Source organism: Mytilus trossulus, chromosome 7 (genome assembly GCF_036588685.1).
Source record: "Mytilus trossulus isolate FHL-02 chromosome 7, PNRI_Mtr1.1.1.hap1, whole genome shotgun sequence".
Taxonomy (NCBI): domain Eukaryota; kingdom Metazoa; phylum Mollusca; class Bivalvia; order Mytilida; family Mytilidae; genus Mytilus; species Mytilus trossulus.
The window spans coordinates 14,563,111-14,585,341 of NC_086379.1; the positions used below are offsets into that span (position 1 = coordinate 14,563,111).

The window sequence follows — 22,231 nt, forward strand, 5'->3', positions numbered from 1 at the left end:
AGAAAACGATAAAATCAATTAAATTATTTCAAACTATTAAATGGAGTATATATAAATATGTATGTGTTTTCAACCGTGTGTCACCTTCACTGGGATCTGTGGTAGAGTTGTCACTTGTTTAAACGTACTTATTATATGTATATATTACTATGTTGCTTTGTTTTATATATTCAGCAGATTACAGGGTAGTATATTTAATTTCTTGGGGATAATTAAATTTTAGAACCCCCCCCCCCCCCCCTCCATTTTCTCTCTCTCTCGCGCGCATTTAACGATCAATTGAACGACATTTCCAGAGCTTATATTAATCGAATATGTTGTAATATCTGCCACTGGACTTAAACCCGAACGAGTGCATCACCCGCCAATTTCTTCATCGTGTACATTAGGAAATACTTTTTTATTTAAAATTTTGTCACTTCCACTCTGAGTAATTCTGATTGAATATGAAATCTTGATATCATCGTCAAATAAAAGTTTTGAACACAATTGCAAAGTGCTGTATTGACTCTTTTCTAAACTTACCTGAAAATATTTAATGAAAGAATGCTCGAAATAATATCTATATATATATAATTAGTAATCCATTTCTGATCATCCTCGTCATATACAAACAGATAACAGATTCATTTTGGGAAAATCCTAAACCTGCATTGTGTAAAGTCCGTTGTATGTTATGAAATTTATTTAATTCAGTTTACTTCATTTAGTTTAAATTTAACTAAAAATACTTCGTCGGACCTTTGTGGTAATTTAATGATGCGTACCCTTAGATCAGCGGATTTTGAAAAATCAAAAAAATCTAAATACTAGTTTATAAATTTTATGCAAATTTATCAGGTGTCAATAGCGATATATAAAAATTAGTGTATCACCTTTAAACGAAAAACTGCAGGTCTCAATTTATTTTTACCAGGAAAAACTGATTTGTGGATCATAGACATTAAACATGTACGCAACATTTAAATTAAGCTTTTTATCTCTTCGGATTAATCTGATTGACAACTTAAACGTAGCCCCTAAAGCTAAAAGCTTATTGACAAGTTTGCTAAATCTAAACATTTGTTTGGCAAATTATCGTAGATTCGTTCGTTGGTCACATTCATTTATTGTTATCTCATTTAAAAAAAATGATATTTGTTTCTCACTGAAATGCAGAATAGACAAATCACTAGGTCCTATATTGTTGAAGTTGCAGATATCAAAGCAAACTCATAATCTGTATAAAAGGCGTTATAAAGCTTGTAACCGTGATTATTCTCGGAATTATTGAATTATTATCTTCTTCTTAATGTTTTGCAAGGCCGTAGGGCATGTCCTATTAAAGTGCGGTAATTCGCCGAGCGGAGCGAGGCGAAAAAATTTTGGGATTTTTTTAAGGGTGGTTCGGGTGGCTGAAACGGGAGAAGCTTTTCCCAGCATTACCATCTAAAATAAGAAAATAAAAAAATATAACAGAAACGCGTTTGTTTTATTAACTAGCCTAGTAAGAAACAAATCAAGTTTCAATATCAAAGTAAATCTCTGTTGGTCAACAAAAACTTTCCGATTCTCCTGTGACCTGTACTATCGAAAAGCTTTAACACACGTTCTTATGTATATATGTATGTCCAATAGCAAGTTATAAGCTTCTAAAAGACGAACATTAATAAGAATCTATTTATTGTACATAATTATCAACCATAAGAATAGGTTCAGAGAAAAATAGACCAACATTGTTACTTAACCGAACTTTTGACGTTCTAATGTAACAAGTGATCACAAGTTATCTGTAAACATTCCGCTGGAAGTCCTACCTGGACACATTATCCTGCCGGAAGACCTATACCTGGACACATTATTCTATCAATTTTTAAGTCATTGGTTTGATTGACCTACTGAGGTTCGAACCCACGACCTACCGCACTAGAATGAACGGAACACGCTAGCATACAACCAGACAATTCTGATCATTAACAGAAAAAGAAACACGAAAAGAAATATTTTCAAACAATACCAAAAATATATTTCATACTTTTATTAAAGATAAATAAAAATCGAGATGATTGCCTTATACATTAAAGACTTCCATAGAAAAAGCGCTTTATGATTTTGTATAAATTAATTATTATAGTTTTGGGCAATGAATTATTTTAGTGTAAAGATTAATAACTATAGCGTTATCAATTTAAAAATAAACCAAGGAAAGTAATAAGCCAGCATACTTATAGGGGGTGTTTATACTCATTGGTTACCTTTTTCATATTTTTTCTCTTTAAAGAACCCATCTTCAACCAGTTTTGTAACGACATTAAGATTTGTTTCAATTTTCTTATTTTGATTTGTATTCGGAACACTTATTTTTTTACCGTCATCGCTATGGTAAAAGCTGCAACAGCTGCTGCAGATTGGCTATCGTGTATGTAGTAGTGTGCTGGTAGATAATTTGAAACGCGAAACTCGCATATTGATAATGAAAAATATATAATTAAAAAAAATGACACTTTAAAAGTTTGGTCGTCGTTTCAAAAGTGAGGCATGCATTTGCCTCATTTGCCTCCATTGCGCTACGGCCCTGTTTTGTATAAACATCTTTAAAGTTCATGTGTTTTCACCTAAAAATTTACTCTGTGTACAGACAAACCTGCGCATCTGTAAAAAATTTCAGGCATAGCATGCCATAGATAAATAAATTTCAAATATGTCTTTTGTTTCAGTTAAGTTATGAATTTTCTAAATCATACAATGCATTTGAATTCTATTTATCTAAGGCATGCTATGCCTTCAAACTTTTCCAGATGCACAGGCTTGCCTGTACTCAGACTAAATTTTGAGGTGAAAATACGGCCATTTTAGCCATAGGGTCCACATCAACTTTAATACAAATATTTCTCACATATGTTTGTATTCTTCTAATGAGCAGGGCCTTGGTGGTTAAGTGGTCTAAGTTTTACTAAGAAGTTCATCTATGGTGATTGACCTGAGTGAGCTCAGCGAATGGTCAAAGAAATGGCTGATGTCCTTTAACCCAGCAAAAACAGAAATAATGTTGTTTTCATACATTGAAACTCCAGAAATGAATTTCACTTTCAATGATAAGAGGATTGAAGTTACAGACTTCCACAAACACTTGGGTGTTACATTTAGTAAAGATGCTAAATGGAACACCCATGTGGATAATATCATAAAAAATGTATCTAAACATTTAAATGTACTTAGAAAATTAAAGTACAGGATAAGTAGGAGCAACTTAGAAAAGCTTTACTTGACTTTTATTAGACCGCTTCTCGAATATGCATGTGAAGTTTGGGATAATATGGGTGTGTGTTATTGTAAAAAATTAGAACAGCTGCAGCTTGAGGCAGCCAGAATTGTAACAGGTCTTCCTATTTTTACAAGTAATAGAATTATTTATGATGAGATTGGTTGGGAAACTCTAGCTGAACGAAGAGAAAGAAGGAAATTACAATTATTCTATAATATTCAGCATAATAATGCACCAGCCTATCTTTGCAATTTAATTCCACCAACAATCCAAAGTACAGCTGTTTATCCATTACGTAATGGGAATGATTTAATATACCCTTTTTGTAGACTTTCATTAACCCAAGAGTCCTTCATACCTTCAACAATACGACTGTGGAATAACCTTAATGTGGTGACACGTAACATTGACTCTTTAGGTAAATTTAAAACCGAACTAAAAAATCTTAAATTAAATTCAAAAGCCCAAGTACCAAAACATTATGACTTTGGCAATCGTAAACTCAATATTATATTGACACAACTTAGGTGCTCAGCTTCTTTTTTGAACTATGATCTTAACAGAGTCAACATTATTTCAGATCCGTCTTGTAGTTGTGATGCTAAGTTCGAAGATTCACGTCACTTCTTTTTTTATTGTCCTAAATATTCGAATATAAGAACCAAATTATTTAATAATCTAAATTGGTTACCAGACAACTCTCTACTAAATTTGAACACCTTAACCTCCGGCGATAAGTCTTTAACTAATGTTGAAAATGAAAGAATTATAAAGAATGTATATGAATTTATTAAAGAGTCTAAGAGGTTTCTAATTGTGTAATGTAACATATTATTAAGTGCAAATACATGCATATTGTGTATTACCACTCACATCACCACACACCACCTTTTCAGAGTTCAAATAATTTATATATATATACATAATGTATTGTTTGTATGCATGCTTTGTAAATATTCTAATGTTATAAATTGTTATGGGAGAAGACTTTATAAGTTTGATTAAAAGATGTTGTAGTAATGAGGTCGAAGATGAAACACATTTTCTTTTTAACTGTGATAGTTTATCAGATCAAAGGAAAGACATGATAACAATGATAAATAATTGCTGCAAGAATTTTCAATATCTTGACCCTAAACAAAAACTGATATGGTTAATGAATAATGAAGATGAGAATTTATTATCAGAATTATGCATGTTCATTAAGAAATATGAAAAGTTTTAATGGGATTTATTTCCCTCTACTACTTGTAATTTGAACTTTATATTTTCTCCATAGTGAGTTCTAGAGCACCGTCCCTTGATGAATATTGTCCAGTAGCAATGTTAACCCTTGCTATTGTGCATTAGTCATGAGGAGAATCACTATTGGCGTAATCTCGTGTATCTGTAGCTAGTTCTGAAGGATCCCCCCTTGATGACCTTTGCATTGTTGTGATGCAGTCCCTCCCTACTGTGCACTGGTCATGAGGAGAACTACTGCAGATTGAGATACTATATTCCCGGTTCTATTTTTGCTATTTTTTTAGTTTTTACGTATTTTAAAATAAACTTAATATCATATCCTTTTAATATTAAATCGGCCTCATTGCACTCAATGTCTCTTACTATAATTATATCCTACATTGCTCATATTATCAATTTATTATTTATGTATTACTTATTGTGTATTTCACTAATGTTTATATAATCATTGTATTATGATGTTTTTGTATCTTGCCTGACAAGGGCCCATGATTGGAAAAATAAAATAATGTCTAATGTCTAATGTCTAATGTCTCATCCCTTTTGCACATTTACGCAAATAAAATATGTTTAAACTAATCTATGGTGATTTCTTATCCGATATACGCCGAGGTCGTGAATCGAAAACAGTTCGTGTAAAGGTGAGTTGGATCATTTCAGAAATGACCTTGATTTCCAGTTTTCTAGTCGAATATCAGTAGTTCTCCCTAGCTTCTGTCATTAATTAAAAAAAAAAACTTGCCGCCATGATATAGCTAAGTTGACTGAAAGAGGCTTTGTTCACAAATGTTCAATGATTTAATTTTCTACTGGTTAACAGAAAAAAGGGAATTATGGGACGATCAAGTTATAACATACCAAATGAGTTAAAAAAAACAACCGCTAGGTTATTTAAAGAAATGATTGAAATATTTATTGATTGAACAAAAAATTAATTTAGTACTTTTATGTTGCTTTTGATAACAAAAAAATGTTGAATAAAATTTGCGGTCATGGCAGTACTTGTTTTAAAAAACTATATTAAAATTTGAATATAAATGATGTTATTTCGCTAGCAACAACTAATCAATATAAACATTCATGGTACATTGACTTTTATTACATGTTTGCTGAAGATACGAATACTTTTTTTGTATCATGTTATCGAATGAAAGTTACCGATGATACAACTTATTTGGTTGAGTTAGAATTGCTGCTCGGATTAACTATCGTCAAGAACGCACATCGCCTAAGTCAGGAATTCCATGGGAATCGATAAACAAAACACACCAAAAGACAACATCCCAAATCATCCAATGAATATTTTTAAATACATTTGCTATGATTAAAAATAAAAATACAAAAATTATAATCACTGTCACATATAGCTAATCTGATTATGAATTTTAATTATCATAATTGGTCATATGAACTACAGAAAATCTAGATACTGAAACAATCGAACAGCAATGGTGACATTCGAAACCAACATTCTATTATTGGAATTTATAAACATATCTCTCCATTTTGGTTCTAGATAACCCTCGATGCAAAATTTATATAAAATTTACAATAAAAAAAATCATTTCTGTGCACATAACTAGTGTTTCTAGAACAACCTTCATTTGGTACTCTCGTACCCAAATGTTGGAAACGCCAAAAAAAATGCAAAACGCTCGGGGCATACAGACCCAACGGCTGACAGTTCAGAAAGTTTTTTTAAGTTGGTGTTATTGCTCACTAATGAGACCCTGCTACAAGTATTCGGTTAACAGGAAATTGAAGACCAATGAATGTTAACTAATATGTAATCGGTAAACAGTTGGTTGAGGAAACATTAATGTAAAAACGGATCTATAGTCTATCACGATCCTATTAAACCTGATACCAAATTCCAGGAAGCTCTGATATGCAGTTCCTGGAAAATGCTATGGATGCTTCATGGAACGATTGGAAAGACGTATAGACATATATAAAACAGTTTACAACCGACTGAGGATAATAAACGCTTAAAACCTTAATGCCGAACAATGACTTCCGAATAAGCAACGCACGTCTCATTAATTTCTAGAGAGAAAAAGGGCACGCTTGTAATCTGGAAAAAGCTCATTTATTTGTCAAACCAAGTTATATCAATATTGATAATACCTGCTTATGCATTATATATCTAAACAGGATGATGACACAATGTCAAGTAATAATGTTGGTTAATTCAATAAATAAATTAGATTAATAGAAGTACTTGGTGACTGACAGAATTGTTGTAATAACATTACCAGTCAGTTCAAAATGTAGTAGCAGTTGACTACTAATCCTCGGTAACCAGGTTCTTTTAATTGAATGTTTATGTAATATACTTATCCCAAAAGGGGATCAACCAATATTTAAATGTTAGAATGCTACTTTAGCACTTATAAGATTAAAAAATACTTAAAATATGTTCATTCAAAATGTAAAAGTTGTGTCAATACCATTGCATGCGTTTTGAATTGATACATAATTTATTTTATTTACAACCGCACTCTTGTCTTCGGTTCTTATACAGCTTAATTTTGAAAGAAACATCCTTCTCGTGATTTAAAAAGAAAAACATGAAAATTCCAAAATACTTCATTTAGCATTATGTAATTGAAAACTGAAGACGGCGTGCACAAAGCTGAGTCTACAAATGTAACGTCTTCAAATTACAAAAACCATTTACGACGTCGTATCGGTATTCTCTCAGAAAACGTAAGCGTAACAAAAACACCGGACAATAAGTTTACCACATACTTCTAAACATTCACGTTCAACATATTATTATTTTTTTCAAAAGTGCAGCAAATGCACATCTAGAAAATATAAATAAATATTTGCTACGATAATGGAAACAATTTTTGGAAAGGAACATTTCAGTTTATCATATGGAGTTATATATATTTTTTAAATAAATTTACTTTAAATTCAAATTCAAAAGAACAACAGGGTGATTATAACTACCAGCTTAGGTCGTAATCAGTGCAAAAAAAAACTGACTTGACAGTATTGTTAAAGATAGTTTATCTGCTAGATCTTTCTCCCTTGTGAAATGGTATTTAAGCAACAATTGAATTCCAAAGTAATTTGTACGTCTCAGTTAGTTCATTATTGTACTGTCAATACACAAAGTTAATGTTACAATTTTTAGAAAATTGGATAGAACCCATACTTATCTAGAAATTAGAGACAATTAGTTATACTTGCGCGTCAGTGTGTACTAATTTTGACTAATTAACCTAGTTTGAAATGATTTCCAAAAAATCTTTATATAAGCAAAAAAAACACGACCGACTCTTTTATCATTTGTATTCGTATTGTTAAGAAAAGCGTGATATTTTGATTTATTGGTCAATCATTCTAAACTTACAGCAGCAAATATTACAGGCATATCCGAAATGATAATATATTGAAGTAGTATGAATAAACCCGGGGCCTTCATTGTACAATCCCTACACGTGTATTAGAACATCATATATTCCATTTTGGAAGGAAACATTATAGGATAAGTCCGAGACAACACTTGCACCTAATTTCTACTTCAGAAATAACAAAAGAAAAACTTTTCTAGGTTCGAACTTATCAGTGCATATGCATCCTGTAACAGTTTTATGTAATAAAAATACATCGATAACTTGATAGAGTATATAAAATCTTGAGAGTTCTACTAAATGTTTGATTATCAATACATTACAAATATTTAAATAGGACATCTATTTTCATTGGATATTTTTTTGTTTGCTCATAAAGTGAATAATATAAAGTGGTTGTTCCGGCTCGGTTTGGTAAACAGTATAATTTCAGTATCTGCAATTTACTGTAATACAAATACGTTCTGGTAAACAACTTTGTTCATCTTTATCAAAAAATATATTTTATCGCTTTTCATACAAAATCGGATAAATTAAGAATTTACACAACTTTTACATCCAGTGGGGTCCTGTTTCAACAATGTTTTGTGCTCAAATGTTTTCGAAAAGACATGTTTAAACACTTAAAACAAAGCATTTTGTTTACTTTAATATGTGTTTCAAGGAGTTGTATCATAATATACAAAAGTTTCACGTTTTAACCGTTCGGCCCTTCGTCTCATTATACTGATGACCTTTGTATTGAGGCACTTGACCAAAACAGAAAATTATTAAGACTAAAATAACCTTGATTATATATATCAATTTCAATATATTTTAATAAATAAAAAAAATAAGGTCCGTGACTCTTTAAAGATTCAAAGAGAACACAGACTGTTCTAAGTATGTAAAATTTTAGATGATGAGGAACACGTTTTCCTTCATTGCCAAATTACAGTAATGTAAGAAATCCCCTTATACATGCAATTAAAACCCGTTATCCTAATTTCAACCAGCTTGACTCAAACTCTATTCTAAAACTATTCTAGATCCCAATAAAGATATTCTGTCTAGTGTTGTAGACTATATAAAGCAATCTATGGAATTGCAGAAATAAGGTCCACATTGGTCAATTATATACTTATAATATAATGCATATTATTATTAATATCAACTTGACTTTTTAAAACATCTATCATGTCTCTTGTCACTTGTGTATATGATGTTTGCATTTTAACACGTCAGGGTTTCACTTTTTTGCAATATATATTATATTAAAAATTGAATGAACATTGACCCAGAAGTCTTTTACAGAATTTTAGAAAAATCTATCGTCTAAAAAGATCTACCTTAACGACGCCATACACAATACTCGAACAAATTTTTTATATTCATTTGATGTAAGATCAATTAAACGGCTCTTAACCAATCAATTTCTGCTACGCCCCAATTCTCAGCCCGAATTTTAAAATTTGGATGGCAACCCAGTCAATATATTGTGTTAAAACAACATCCGTTTTGTATATTTATAGAAACCCCTTGCACAACTTTTCCTATACGTTTTGTTACCTTGTTTAGAAGAGCTTTCACAATCTCAGATGCTTGCTTTTGATTGGTTATTGATTATTTATCTTCTCTATTCATAAATATTTATTTTGATGTTTCCAAAACAGATAAAAAGGTTTATTTAATTGCTAGCTTGTTAATGTTTATATACATTTAAATGTTTGATTCTGGATTTTCCCTTGCGTGGGTAGGCAGGTTAAAGAATGTAACGTTTTATAAGCTTGTATTGTATATGATTGCAAATCAGTATGGGGAACGTCTTTATTAACTTAACTTTTTTAGAAAATGACGAATTCTATTTAAAGATATCATAACTGGTTGTTTGTCAAGCACAAACTTGAATACTAAATCGGGTAGAAGGTCAATTTTTCTATTGGGTACGGAATTCATTTAGAAATTGTCTTCTGAGCAATTAAACAAATATTTTGCATATCATTGTGTTAGTATATAGGTTATGTTATATCGGCGTCTGATCGAAGGTTGTCTACTTTGGGCTTTAATTGGTTTTACTTTTTTAGTCATACCTAAGGGGATTTAATGCAAACTAGAGTTCTATATATCCTACTATAATGAGAATTACAAATCTGTGCACATATTTTGTCATTTAAAACTACGTATGCAAGTTACAGTTACAATACGGTTTAAACGAAACCACAATTGAACATTGGAGAGAAAAAAAACACAGTCCGATAAGATGAGACTTCTCAAAACCTGAGAAAGTCAGAGCCATAAATCGCAATGTGACTATATATATTCTTAAAATTGGCATTTTTATTTTTGATACTGACCGTTATCAACGAGAATATCAAGCCTGTCCGTCATTGTCAGCTGATATATTCGAGTTGATGTAGTCAGTATTAAATCATAGAAATGGCATTATTCTTTGTATCGGTTATTTGTCTAACCAGCATGTTTCTGGGGATTGTGTATTTCATTGATACATTGAGATGTGGATGGAGACGAGATTTTCGGGCTTTAAACACATAGATATCGTAAAATATCAGCCGCGAGCCACATTGTAAATCTTTTTGGCGAGTTCACGCAGCGAACGCGATAAAAAGTTTCACATTGTATTGAGCAAAAATTTGATGAATATATCGATATACAACAATCGCTTTTTGAACCTTACTGTTCGAGGGGTCTTTAATTAATCTGGAGGAAAGCAATATTTCAAATACGCTTGTCAACCATTTTGCTGCTTTTGAAAATAAGATGATATGTTTAAACTAAACGTCCTTGCTCGTTTATGGCAGTCATTCATTATTATTCAGACCCAATCTTTTTTCAGACTAAATTTAAATTTGTTTATTTTTTTGTTGTTTGTATCGATGTGTTTTTTTTTTTCTAATGTCATTTTGTTTCGTTTAAATATAGTTTATGCAAAAATCTATGAAAATTTGCTCAGTTTTCATTACCCCCCCCCCCCCCCCCCCCCCACCCCCCACCCTTAAACCATAAATTAAATAAGATCTCAAATATGTCCCAATTAAAATACTCAAATAATACATGACAGTAAGCTGAATGGAAAGTGAATGCCAAGTTTTTTAAAAATTGAACTAGTTTTTCGAGTACCGGTATTAAAAATATCTGGTTTCAAAATCATTTAAAAGTATTGATTACCAACCGCGGTCCAGTTATAATATATAATAAAAATAACTCCCCCATTTCAAAAGATATATACCTAATTATATTACGAAATAGGTCTTCGGTTTTACCTACTATATATATATTACGTTGTCCCAAATAATGTCTTTATATAATTTCATTTCTTTTATTAAACTTTCAGTGCCACCAAGATCATGATTTCTTTTAAATTCTCGTTTATCTGATTTTTCTCTTATTTGGTTGTTTTTAAAATGTTAAAATCTGATTTATTTCATAAAAATGTGCGAATAGATAAGGAACATTTTCGTTCGGTAAATGTATGATTTTTAGATACCTTAAATTGATAAAAAAAAGTTTTAAAAAAGTAGTCAAGATACATTTATTTGTTCTTCAAATGTAACTTATAATACATGCATGTTTGTCTAATAACGTTTTGTTTTTTGACATGTTCCCCATTTCCATTCTTAATTTTATTTGTCAATATCTGGTGACGTCGGAGTGACGTTATCAATATGCCATTATTGGCATAATTAACGGAGAACACATGTCATTCAATATAGTAAGACGAATGGCCATAAGAAATGACACTATAAGAAACCTTAGTAAATTTTCTAGAAAATTTCTTGTTGAGAAAATCTTTTGTGTTTATATAATAATATAAGCAGCTTCTCCATTCAACTAAACAAGATATTTTGCTACAAAATAGACATAAATAAGATGTCAAAAATAGCATGTTTGTTCTTCTATTTTAATATGTTTCTATCTGATCAGATGATCAAATGAAGCAAAGAATTTTACGTAAGTCCTGTTAGAAAAAAAAACGAATATAATTAATATGGGCAAGTTAAGATTTTACTTTCCGCCAAGTCAATGGTCCGGCAGCAAGCAAAGATTGACTAAAAAGTTCAAAGATAGATTAAAAGTCGGTTCAAATTATGATTTCTGTCGTCTAAATGACCTAAAAAGACTGAGGGACAAACGCATACAGCGATCAAGCAGTTCAATCTCAATCACAGAAGGACCAGATAGAAAATAGAAATGTGTCCAATATCCAACATCCTTATTTAAATACAATTGAAACAGACGATCCCTAAACAACGATACGATAGACAAACATCCGTATGTAGATTTTTTTAACTGACATGATATTAGCAGCAGACGTTTGACGTCGACGCATACCATGACAAGAACCAGTCAGCATTGGTATACATAAAATTAATCTTAACTTGACAGGAATGTTCATATATATAAAAAGAAGATGTGATATGATTGCCAATGAGTAAACTCTCCACTAGAGACCAAAATGACATAGAAATTAACAGAAATTAACAACTATAGGCCTTTAACAATTAGCAAACCCCATACCGCATATAGATGTGTACACTCTGTAACAAAATAATTGTGACCTAACTTTCAAACATATCATATCATTTAGTTGACAAAATTATCCATTATCGATTTTGAAAAGAAAACATTAATTCAAATAACTATATCCTGAATATTTTTAAATTTACATCCTTCTCTATCAATAGGTTAAATATATGAGATCATTTTATATAAAAGTAAATAAAAAATTGAATTACTTTCCCCTCCCCCTAAGTTCAGATCTTACAGTTAGCTAAATGTTCTTATTGGACTACTCTGAAGGCTTATAACCCGAAACTAAACCAATACGAATATAAAAAAGAAGATTTGGTATGATTGCCAATGAGACAACTGTCCAAAAATAACTATAGGTCACCGTACGGCCTTCAACAATGAACAAAGCCCATACCGCATAGTCAGCTCAGTATAAAAGGCCACGATAAGACAATCCACAAATCAAAAGAGAAAACTAACGGCCTTATTTATAAAAAAAAAAAGTGAACAAAAAACAGTATGTATTAACATATAAAACAAACGACAACCACTGAATTACAGGCTCCTGACTTGGAACAGGCACATACTTAAATAATGTGGCGGGGTTAAACATGTAAGCGGGATCCCGTTGGAAATGTAACTTTATATTATGTGCTAAATTTTGCGAATTTAAAAGTTTAAGGTGGTTACCGGAAGAAAATTACAAGGAAAGAGGGTAATAAAAATACATAAATAAATTAAATGAATAAAGTCCCGAAATACATTAAAAACTAGCATATATCAAACGCGAAAAGATACAATCAGATTGCGTTTTTTTTTTTTTCTTATTCCATTTGAACTTACGTGAAACTGAATCAAAATACGATATATATAAGCACAAGACTTATAAATCAACATAAATAAATCTTTTGTTTGTAGAAAGATTAAATGAAACTAAAATATTCAATATATAATAAGTAATAGTAAAAGAACTACTCACCGCCATTTTAATTTTTTTACCAATAGTCCTAAAGCTACCCATATCCACCGATCATTGAAATACTTCAAACGTATGGTTTACTTTTCTGAAAGTAAATATTGGATATATTTAAGTTTATTGAACCACGACCTACAAGAACCGTCATGTTTGTTTCTTAAAAAAGATAAGTCTATATTAAAATCACAGGTACGGTTGATTGAACACTTAGAATCCAAGGCCACAGTGATCATAATTAATCACATTCACCGGGTATATTTGTCTTTAATTGCCAGCACCGTTAATCTTGTGTCTTATGTTTTGAACTTGGATATACCTGAACAGTTACTATTTTTCTTTTGTATTTAATCTCCAATGAAATATGAATTGATTTTTCCGTTATATAGCCCAACGTGTAAATGTCTATTGATTACTTCATTTAAACAACTGTTAAAGTAATTGATTAGGTCACTTTGTGTGTACTTTATATACGGATGTTATATTTTCTCTTCGTAATAAATGATCAACTTGTTTTCAATCACAACGATAAAGGTGGAGCACTTTCATTTTAATTTCACATTAACTTGACTGTCATGTCCAGCATCGCTTTTCCTGTAAGTAAAACGAGGCTTTCATCGCATAGTTCCATTTTTCAAACACATGCATGTGTATAAAGGAAGATGTGGTATGAGTGCCAATGAAACAACTTTCCATCCAAGTCACAATTCGTAAAAGTAAATTATTACAGGTCAAGGTACGGTCTTCAACACAGAGCCTTGGCTCACACCGAACAGCAAGCTATAACGAGCCCCAAAAGTTACTAGGGTGAAACCATTTCAATGGGAAAACCAACGGTCTAATATATATAAAAAAAAAACGAGGATTGAGAAACACTTATGAACCACATCAACAAACGACAACTATACTGAACATCACATGTTGATTTCAAATTTGTAATATTATTGTACATGTATTTGATGATAGTCCAATGTCTGGATTTTATTTCAATAAAATTTACTTACTTACTGACCGTGAGAAATTGACATTTGACACCGATATTTCCTTTCGTATATACGTGTATTTTGTTTTTTTGAGGAACAATTTATATTTATGATTTTATACTCTATACAACATAAAAAATTAATAACTACAGATTAAGCTACAAAGAAGGAAATTGACAAACTGTTGACGTAAAATGTAAACATCCTATTCAAACAGAAGTGTTCGACCTTATACAGTAAATCTTTATAATGTTAAACATCTTCTAGTGATGAGAGTTTTATTTGATCCAATTCATTTTCAAGTAGTTGACCAACACAAAGATTATTCACTTGCACGAGGGTCTATAAATATTTTAAACTTATAGGTTTTTATTCATTTTTTTTTTTAAAGTTTTACATGAATTTTTTTAACCTTTCCGAAAATGAAAAAAAATCAACTTTACTTTAAACATGTCAATCATATTTTTTTATATGAATTAGACCGTTGGTTTTCTCGTTTGAATGGTTTTACACTAGTAATGTTGGGGCCCTTTATAGCTTGTTGTTCGGGGTGAGCCAAGTCTCCGTGTTGAAGGCCGTACATTGACCTATAATGGTTTACTTTTATAAATTGTTATTTGGATGGAGAGTTGTCCCATTGTCACTCACACCACATCTACCTATACCAACACAATTTCTAATTAACTAAAAAATCTGACTATAAAAAGTTTATAACAACCAGAGACATATGATTGAATGATACATGTACATGTCATTGTTAGAACTACGGATTCTAGATATATTTACTTACAGAGTTCCATAAAATATAAAAAATCAACTGTTATATACATTAATTTAGTTTATTAAAACACAAAATAACTATTTAAATTGAAACTTAAAATCGTGAAACAAAATTGTAAAGAGAGTAATCGAAACTTATTCGTGAGATATTAGATTTTGAACCTTTAATTTACTCGTTGTTTGGTTAGTATCAAAATAAGAAAAGTCACAGTGGTATGATTAAAATTAGACAACTACCCCCCATAGATCGAAGGACAATGGTGTAAAACAGCTTACATTTTATTTTTATATAAAATTTGAATAATTCGAGATTTAGATACTTACAATGAGTTTATCAACAAACAAGCATAGGTCATCCCAAAGCATTTCGGTCAACTAACACATTTGCATAGCTACTGCAGGAATGTCAGACAACTATACAATGTGTTAGATTCATCACCAGACCATGTAAGAGATTGATATCCTCGCCCTGATGTTTTAAATGTAGGCAGTACGTAAACTTTAACGTGTCAAAATGGGTCGTATTCGGAGTTGACCACTCTTAAGATGTATTTTAGTCATTATCAAAAGGAAAATCAAATGTGAAGCGATTATATTTCTTTGTAGACATTACCATAGCCACGGATCAATCATCGAATGCCAGTCAAGAGTTGTTGTCTATCAGCAGTTGTGTCAAGTGCTTTTTGACATTCAATATCTAATCATGTTTGGAATATACGAGAAATACTTTTCGCTGGAATCTATGAAATCGTTGATATATTTTAAAATCATTATTTATTTAGAATATTAATATAGTAGACTTTTTGTTAGTTTCCCCGTCTATAACATCTGAATCAACATATTACTTAGGCTACGTTCCTGTTCGATACATATGGACCCCTTATCTATCTTCTTTCCTTACAGCTTGTGTGCATAGACTAGTTGAACTTATTTTCGATCTTGTAATGTTTGCCATTGGGCGTTAATTAACCATCAAAAGACAGCATATTTCTATTGTAAAACACAATCCTTGTGGAATCTAGCACAACTTGATGTGATGAATTATTTACTAACACTTTTAAAGTAATCTATAATTATCTTCACGATCGAAACCATCTCGGCTGGTTAATGTGGATCTAAATTATATTAAAAACAGGGACAATAACTGGTCGTTGTTTAACATTTTTGACTAAGGGGACGACCATTTGATATTTTTTTTTGGGGGGGGAGGATTTGTTTTTGATCGGTTATTTATTTTTGTAAACTAAGAGGACAGATTATTCATTTTCTGCACTGTTGAAGCAAGATTTTTTATTTTCATTAAAACAAGGGACTGATTATTTATTTTCACAACTATATTTATTATATTTGAAAACATACAATTTTTAAATTCATTTTTATTACAAAAAATAAATATATAGTCAAGTCATTGTGTACCCTTTAATCAGAATTAATTATCATCATCTGTGGAAATGAATCTGCTGAATTCCAAACTGCATATACATGTATTGCATACATACAAGAGATTAAAGTTTGGCTGTAATAAGCCTCCCTTAAAAGTATTGCAAATGATTTACGCCGAGCGAAGCGAGGTTACAAACTTTTGAAGGGTTTTGGAGAAGCTGCAGACACCAAGAAGATATAGAACTAATGATGCAAAATTATGTTTTTTCGGGTGTTGCCCAGACCCTTTCTTAATCTGACAATGAAAGTTCTGTTTTAACATTTTTTGACAATATTCTGGACTCAAATCACCATGTATAGAGATTCTTTGTTACATCTGGTGCCATCTCACATGCTTTCGAACAGACCTGCCGAGTTATTTATTTTTAATTCGTTGCAAGTTAGGTTATTTATTTTCCAAACATATCAAATGATCGCCCCTAACAAAAACGTAACACCAAACGTATTATTCAATATTTAATGTGTGGTATTATATAAGTTTGACTGACATAAAGAAACGCTTCAGGTTTTTTTTTATTTAGAGAAAGCATGTGGAAAGGTGGAAAAATTACTTCTTGGAAAAAAGATGACTACGCATTTTTTGTAATGGTAGAAGTGGATCTAAAACTTCTCGGAAATGAAAAAAAAACGAAAATATTTTGTCAGAAATTGATTTCGGCCCTTTGTTGAAGGCAATACATTGACTTATAATTGTTTACTTTTTACACATTGTTACTTGGATGGAGAGTTGTTTCATTGTCATTCATGTCAATTCTTCTTACTTCTGTTGAGTTTTTAAAAAAAAATATTGAGAAATTAAGAGGTTGTTGATTAAAATATTGATGTATTTCTCATAGGAAATATGGAAATGTGATAACCAATACATATATCTTAGGTCTTTTAATTAATGGTTCTTGAAAGTGACGACATTTTTATTCTCACTGTAACGCAGTATTTTGTTCACAGTCATAGTTTAGAAACAACGTGTTCAGAAAGTAAACGTTTGCACCAAACTTATGCCACAATTTATTGATCTGTTAAAATACTTGAACTTTTTTTATTGTTAGTTTTACGTCCAATGACGTAATCATATTATTGAAAAACGATCAACTAAAGGGAAAAAAAAGACAAAACAATCACTTGAAATAGCACAAAAAGTTAACGATTTATATATGGACTTATCATAAAAATATCATGACAAACATTTATAGTGGTATTGTTTGCATTGAATGGAATATGAACCTTTTAAAGTTTTAAAATTGTATGCATGACAGTTTGACGTATCAATAGATTTTCAAAGATATCGTAAACCAATTCTAATGATTCACTTTGTGTTGTTGCATCACTAATGATGTTTGTTCACGCCACTGAGTCGAATCAAAGCGATAAATTCCCCACATATATTTTTTTAAATGAACTTTATTATCAAAAATATTTTTTCAAAAAAATTTAACAAAGTGTTATTGTTTTACTTACGATACAATTTTTATTGTCCTTGATATTTATTCTGATAGCATTAAAACCAAGAAAAAAAGGGTTTAACCGTTAAACCATTCAAATCCATGAGGAAATTATAAACAACAAATGGTGTGAAAAGACTCATATTGCATAACATTTTGATTTTTTTTTAAAGAATTATGGTTTAAAAGTCTTTTAAATTTCCTAACTACTTATAACGGTAACATTTTCTTTATTAACTGTTGATAGTAAATAAATACATCGGGAAGTTTGAAATAACATCCTGTAAATTTAACCATATTTTATAACATTTAAAAACATATGATTTATAACTATAAATCAAGTATTTAAAACTTACGATGACGGAGCATGAATCATATTCCTTATTTATAGTTACAATCAAATGTGTCAGAGTACTTGATCAATCCACCCGGGAGGACAGAATGTTATTACATATATGTAAATTGATTAATTTACAAACAAAGAATCTCATCCATATTTCATACATCCAAATATGTACTAAGACTACCATATTAGAAAGTAAACACTAAAGTCAATCACTACTTGTAAAACATACCATATTTCATAACGTTTGGGATAACTTTTTTTGAATCTAATATTTTTAACTTTATACGCATGGATTATATTCCTTATTTAGAGTTACTAACAACTGTGTCGATGTTCTTCACCAAACCACCTGGGAGGACAGAAATGGTATCAACTATGTCAGTGTACTTGATCAATCCACCCGGGATGACAAATTATATTACATATATGTAAATTGATTTACTTACAAAGAAAGCATCTTATCCATAATTCAACTATCTCAAATGTACCAATACATCAACATAAGAAGGTAAACACAGAATCTGTTAAAATCAATTGATATATTCCCAGGTAGGTAAAAATGTTTGGCGATACTCGTACCTCAATATTGATGAAGACATCCAACTTGTAAAACTGGACGCTTCAATGATTTATTGAACCATCATGGCTGTGTTAATTATCAGTTGAAAAAAAGTCAATAAAATTTCAGTTTCACATTTTGCAATGTCATCCCATTGACAACAGATCTAAACAGAAAATAGTTGCCAGCGACGACAGTGGCGCGTCTAATCACCTTCAGCACGGGATGTTCATCAGGGAGTCTCTTGACTTCTGCCATAAAAGAAATTTCCATTTTGTTTTTGGTGTAATTAAGAAGCAATCAATGTGTAGACAATGTCTGACTACTGAAACTATAAGGTCTTGAGTTAACATAAACTTTAAATTCTCAATAGACAAAATTGTGCTTACAATTCATTTTAGCGATGAAGAAGATAATTTCAAAAGTACATGGACAAACTATGATGAGACTTTTCAATCAATGCAAGTTCTTTCCAAAAGAATGTGAAATCTAGTTGTCACTATTAGACAAGACCTTCAACATTGAACATCTGTCAACTACGTATCTCAATATATGCAACGCCCTTATTCTGAAAAAAATATCTTGATTTGTGTAATAAATTATTACAGAAGACGGCAGACCATTATTCAACATTAACTCAAAATAGACAAGCGCATATAAATGGTTTTACGATAACTGACGAGATTTGTTAAGTTGAGACTGGCACATTATATGTCTAATTCAGTAATAAAGCCTCCCTTATTATTGGAACAATCAAGATAACAAATCAGCGACGAACTGAACTAAATCAGAAAAAAACATCACTAAATCAATCATATTATTGGTATTACAGAGTAATAATACAAGGCGTATAAATACACAATTGAAAATTGACCATCGATCACATATTTCTGGTTACTACTTAGTATATGTCACGAGTGTCTGTAAACGTGGTTCTGTATAGAATTAAACGCATCGAATTGTGCAAGATAAAACATTGACCAAGCCTTGTCGGTAAACAAAAACCCAGTTACTGTCAGCTGACAACATCATGATGTAAATTATGTTTGTACAAAAAAGTTTTTATAAATACGGAAAGTTCACTTTGTTAAACGTTATATGTGATATTTGATTAGATATTAAACCGCTGCTGTGACGTCAACCTTTTCATTTATCGTGATTTTTCTCTCCGGCCTCATGGTATAATTTTAGCGAACACACGCTTATCCATTGTATCTCAAACATATACCCATGAATGTTTTTTTACTCCAGCTTTCAGACCGACCATTCGAGACATTCATGGGTAATCACGATGGCTACGGTAGGAAAATGTATTATACTGATTTCAGTGTGCACGACGCATGTTTCTGGAATAACCCTCAGTAGGTATGCGTGAGGTCATAAGTCTGGAAAGCGGGAAATATTCAATGTTTCAGAGCATTACAACAAAACGAACACTTAAACAAGATATGTTTTTCATGGGAAATTTAATCACGCATCCTACATTTCTTCAAAAATGCTGAAATTATCATTGATACCTGTATCTAACGTTCATTTCAAATATTTTGTTGAAGAAATAACGTGGAAAGAGCTTCTTCACTCAGACTCAAGCAAACAGTCTTTTGTTTCGCATATTTTTGACATATTTTCACGACTATATGATTCAATGTCATACTGAGCATTGATACAACAATTTTATAAGACGACAGAAAGGCTTTTTATGAATATGAATATGGTATCAGGAGAAAAATAAAATTTAAATTTAAACCATTCATATATCCTCATTTCCAGTTTGAGGTCAAGGAGAATAACTGTAAATGTTAGGTTTAAGTATATGAATTTGAATTGAAAACATTAAACTGGTACATTTTAGAAGATAAACCTGTATCACCTGGTGCAATATGGTATGTGTCAAAATATTTACAACTTGTACACAACATATTTATTGTAGGATCCTTTACTATAGATAATGGAGCTGATCTGTAACAATAACATCTACATGCCTTATATATCATGTACTGTAGTACGACAATAGACTTAAACTGACAAGAAAGGTAATTCACGGCCATCGAAAGATTTATTTTGTGAAGCCCAGGTGGTCGTGTGGTCTTAGCGGAACGGCTACAGTGCAGGCGATTTGGTGTCACAATATCTCAGTAGCATGGGTTTGAATATCGGCGAGGGAAGAACAAAAAAATTGCGAAAGGAAATTTACAGATCTAACATTGTTTGGGTGATGGTTAGACGAGTTGTATATAATACAATAACACACAACAATCACTGAATAACTCTCATTTGAATTTGGTAATCAATATCTTCGGTACTCCTTTTCCCTCTGTTGAATTGCATATCCTGTTCTTGTCCTGATTATGGCTGTTATATTTGCCAATTTGGCAGTCAAACAGATAGAATAATTACATTTTGCTGCGTAGTTAGAATATGATAGATGTTATGTAATAATGATGTCTTTAGTTAAAATTGATAGCACGCTGACAATACTTGCGATCAAATATAATTCTATTTAAAATCGAATCGTTAAGTTTAAAACCAGATTGATTCTTTAATCAGGTGAGTTATATATAAATTTACTTTTGCATAATTGATGCCTTTGTTTTATCTGATATTGTATACCAGTTATTATGAAAAACCTCAACACCACAAAAATCATACTAAACTTTCAACCCATAAATGTGACCATGCAAAGTTGATCATTTTCATGGGACTAAATTGTTATATTAGAGATATTATCAATATTTTAAGAATGATCAACGTAGATACATGTATCTTCTCCTAGGGCGGGATAAATCCTACTTTGAAAAGAATCACTCTGATTCAATCAAAAAATTCTCAGAAACTGACATCACCAAGAAGCTTGATTTCTTGATTGACAACAAATTCCTTACGTTTGGAGGACGTGTTTTCAACAGACTGTCGGCATTCCAATGGGAACAAATTGTACCCTCTTCTTGTCGACTTGTATCTTTATTATTATGAGGCTGACTTCGTACAGGAACTTCTGGAAGAGAGATAAGAAGTTAGCAATATCTAGGCCTTTAACTTTACTTTCCGCTATAAAGATGATGTTCTCTCACTAAATAATTAAAAATTTGGTTACAATGTTAAATGCATCTATCCCATCGAACAATAGATAAAGGATACTATATATACAGTTAAGTCTGCCTCATATCTTGACTTCCATCTATACATTGACTATGAGGGTCGGCTGAAATCAAAATTTTACGACAAAAGAGATGATTTAGCGTCCCACTTGTGAACTTTCAATTATTATGAAGCCAAATTCCTGAGGCGTCTGCATACAGAATATATATATCTCCAAATTGATACGATATTCCCGGGATTGTGTTT

General features: G+C 31.2%; 1 protein-coding gene across 4 annotated transcripts in view; it reads right to left on the minus strand.

Moving 5' to 3' along the window:
* LOC134724668 (uncharacterized) overlaps nt 1-18,898 on the minus strand; it is a 31,048-nt gene extending 12,150 nt beyond the window's left edge. The window contains exons 1-2 of one of the 4 annotated variants that reach the window (XM_063587834.1): nt 18,774-18,898; nt 13,343-13,427 (exon numbers count right to left, since the gene is read on the minus strand). In XM_063587834.1, coding sequence (XP_063443904.1) covers nt 13,343-13,384 — 42 coding nt within the window. In that variant the 5' untranslated portion in view covers nt 13,385-13,427; nt 18,774-18,898. Of the gene's footprint in view, nt 1-13,342; nt 13,586-14,340; nt 14,366-18,337; nt 18,366-18,773 lie in introns of those variants that run through there. The other 3 variants (XM_063587833.1, XM_063587835.1, XM_063587832.1) reach the window with 3 other exon arrangements.
* Nucleotides 18,899-22,231: the final 3,333 nt, after the last annotated feature.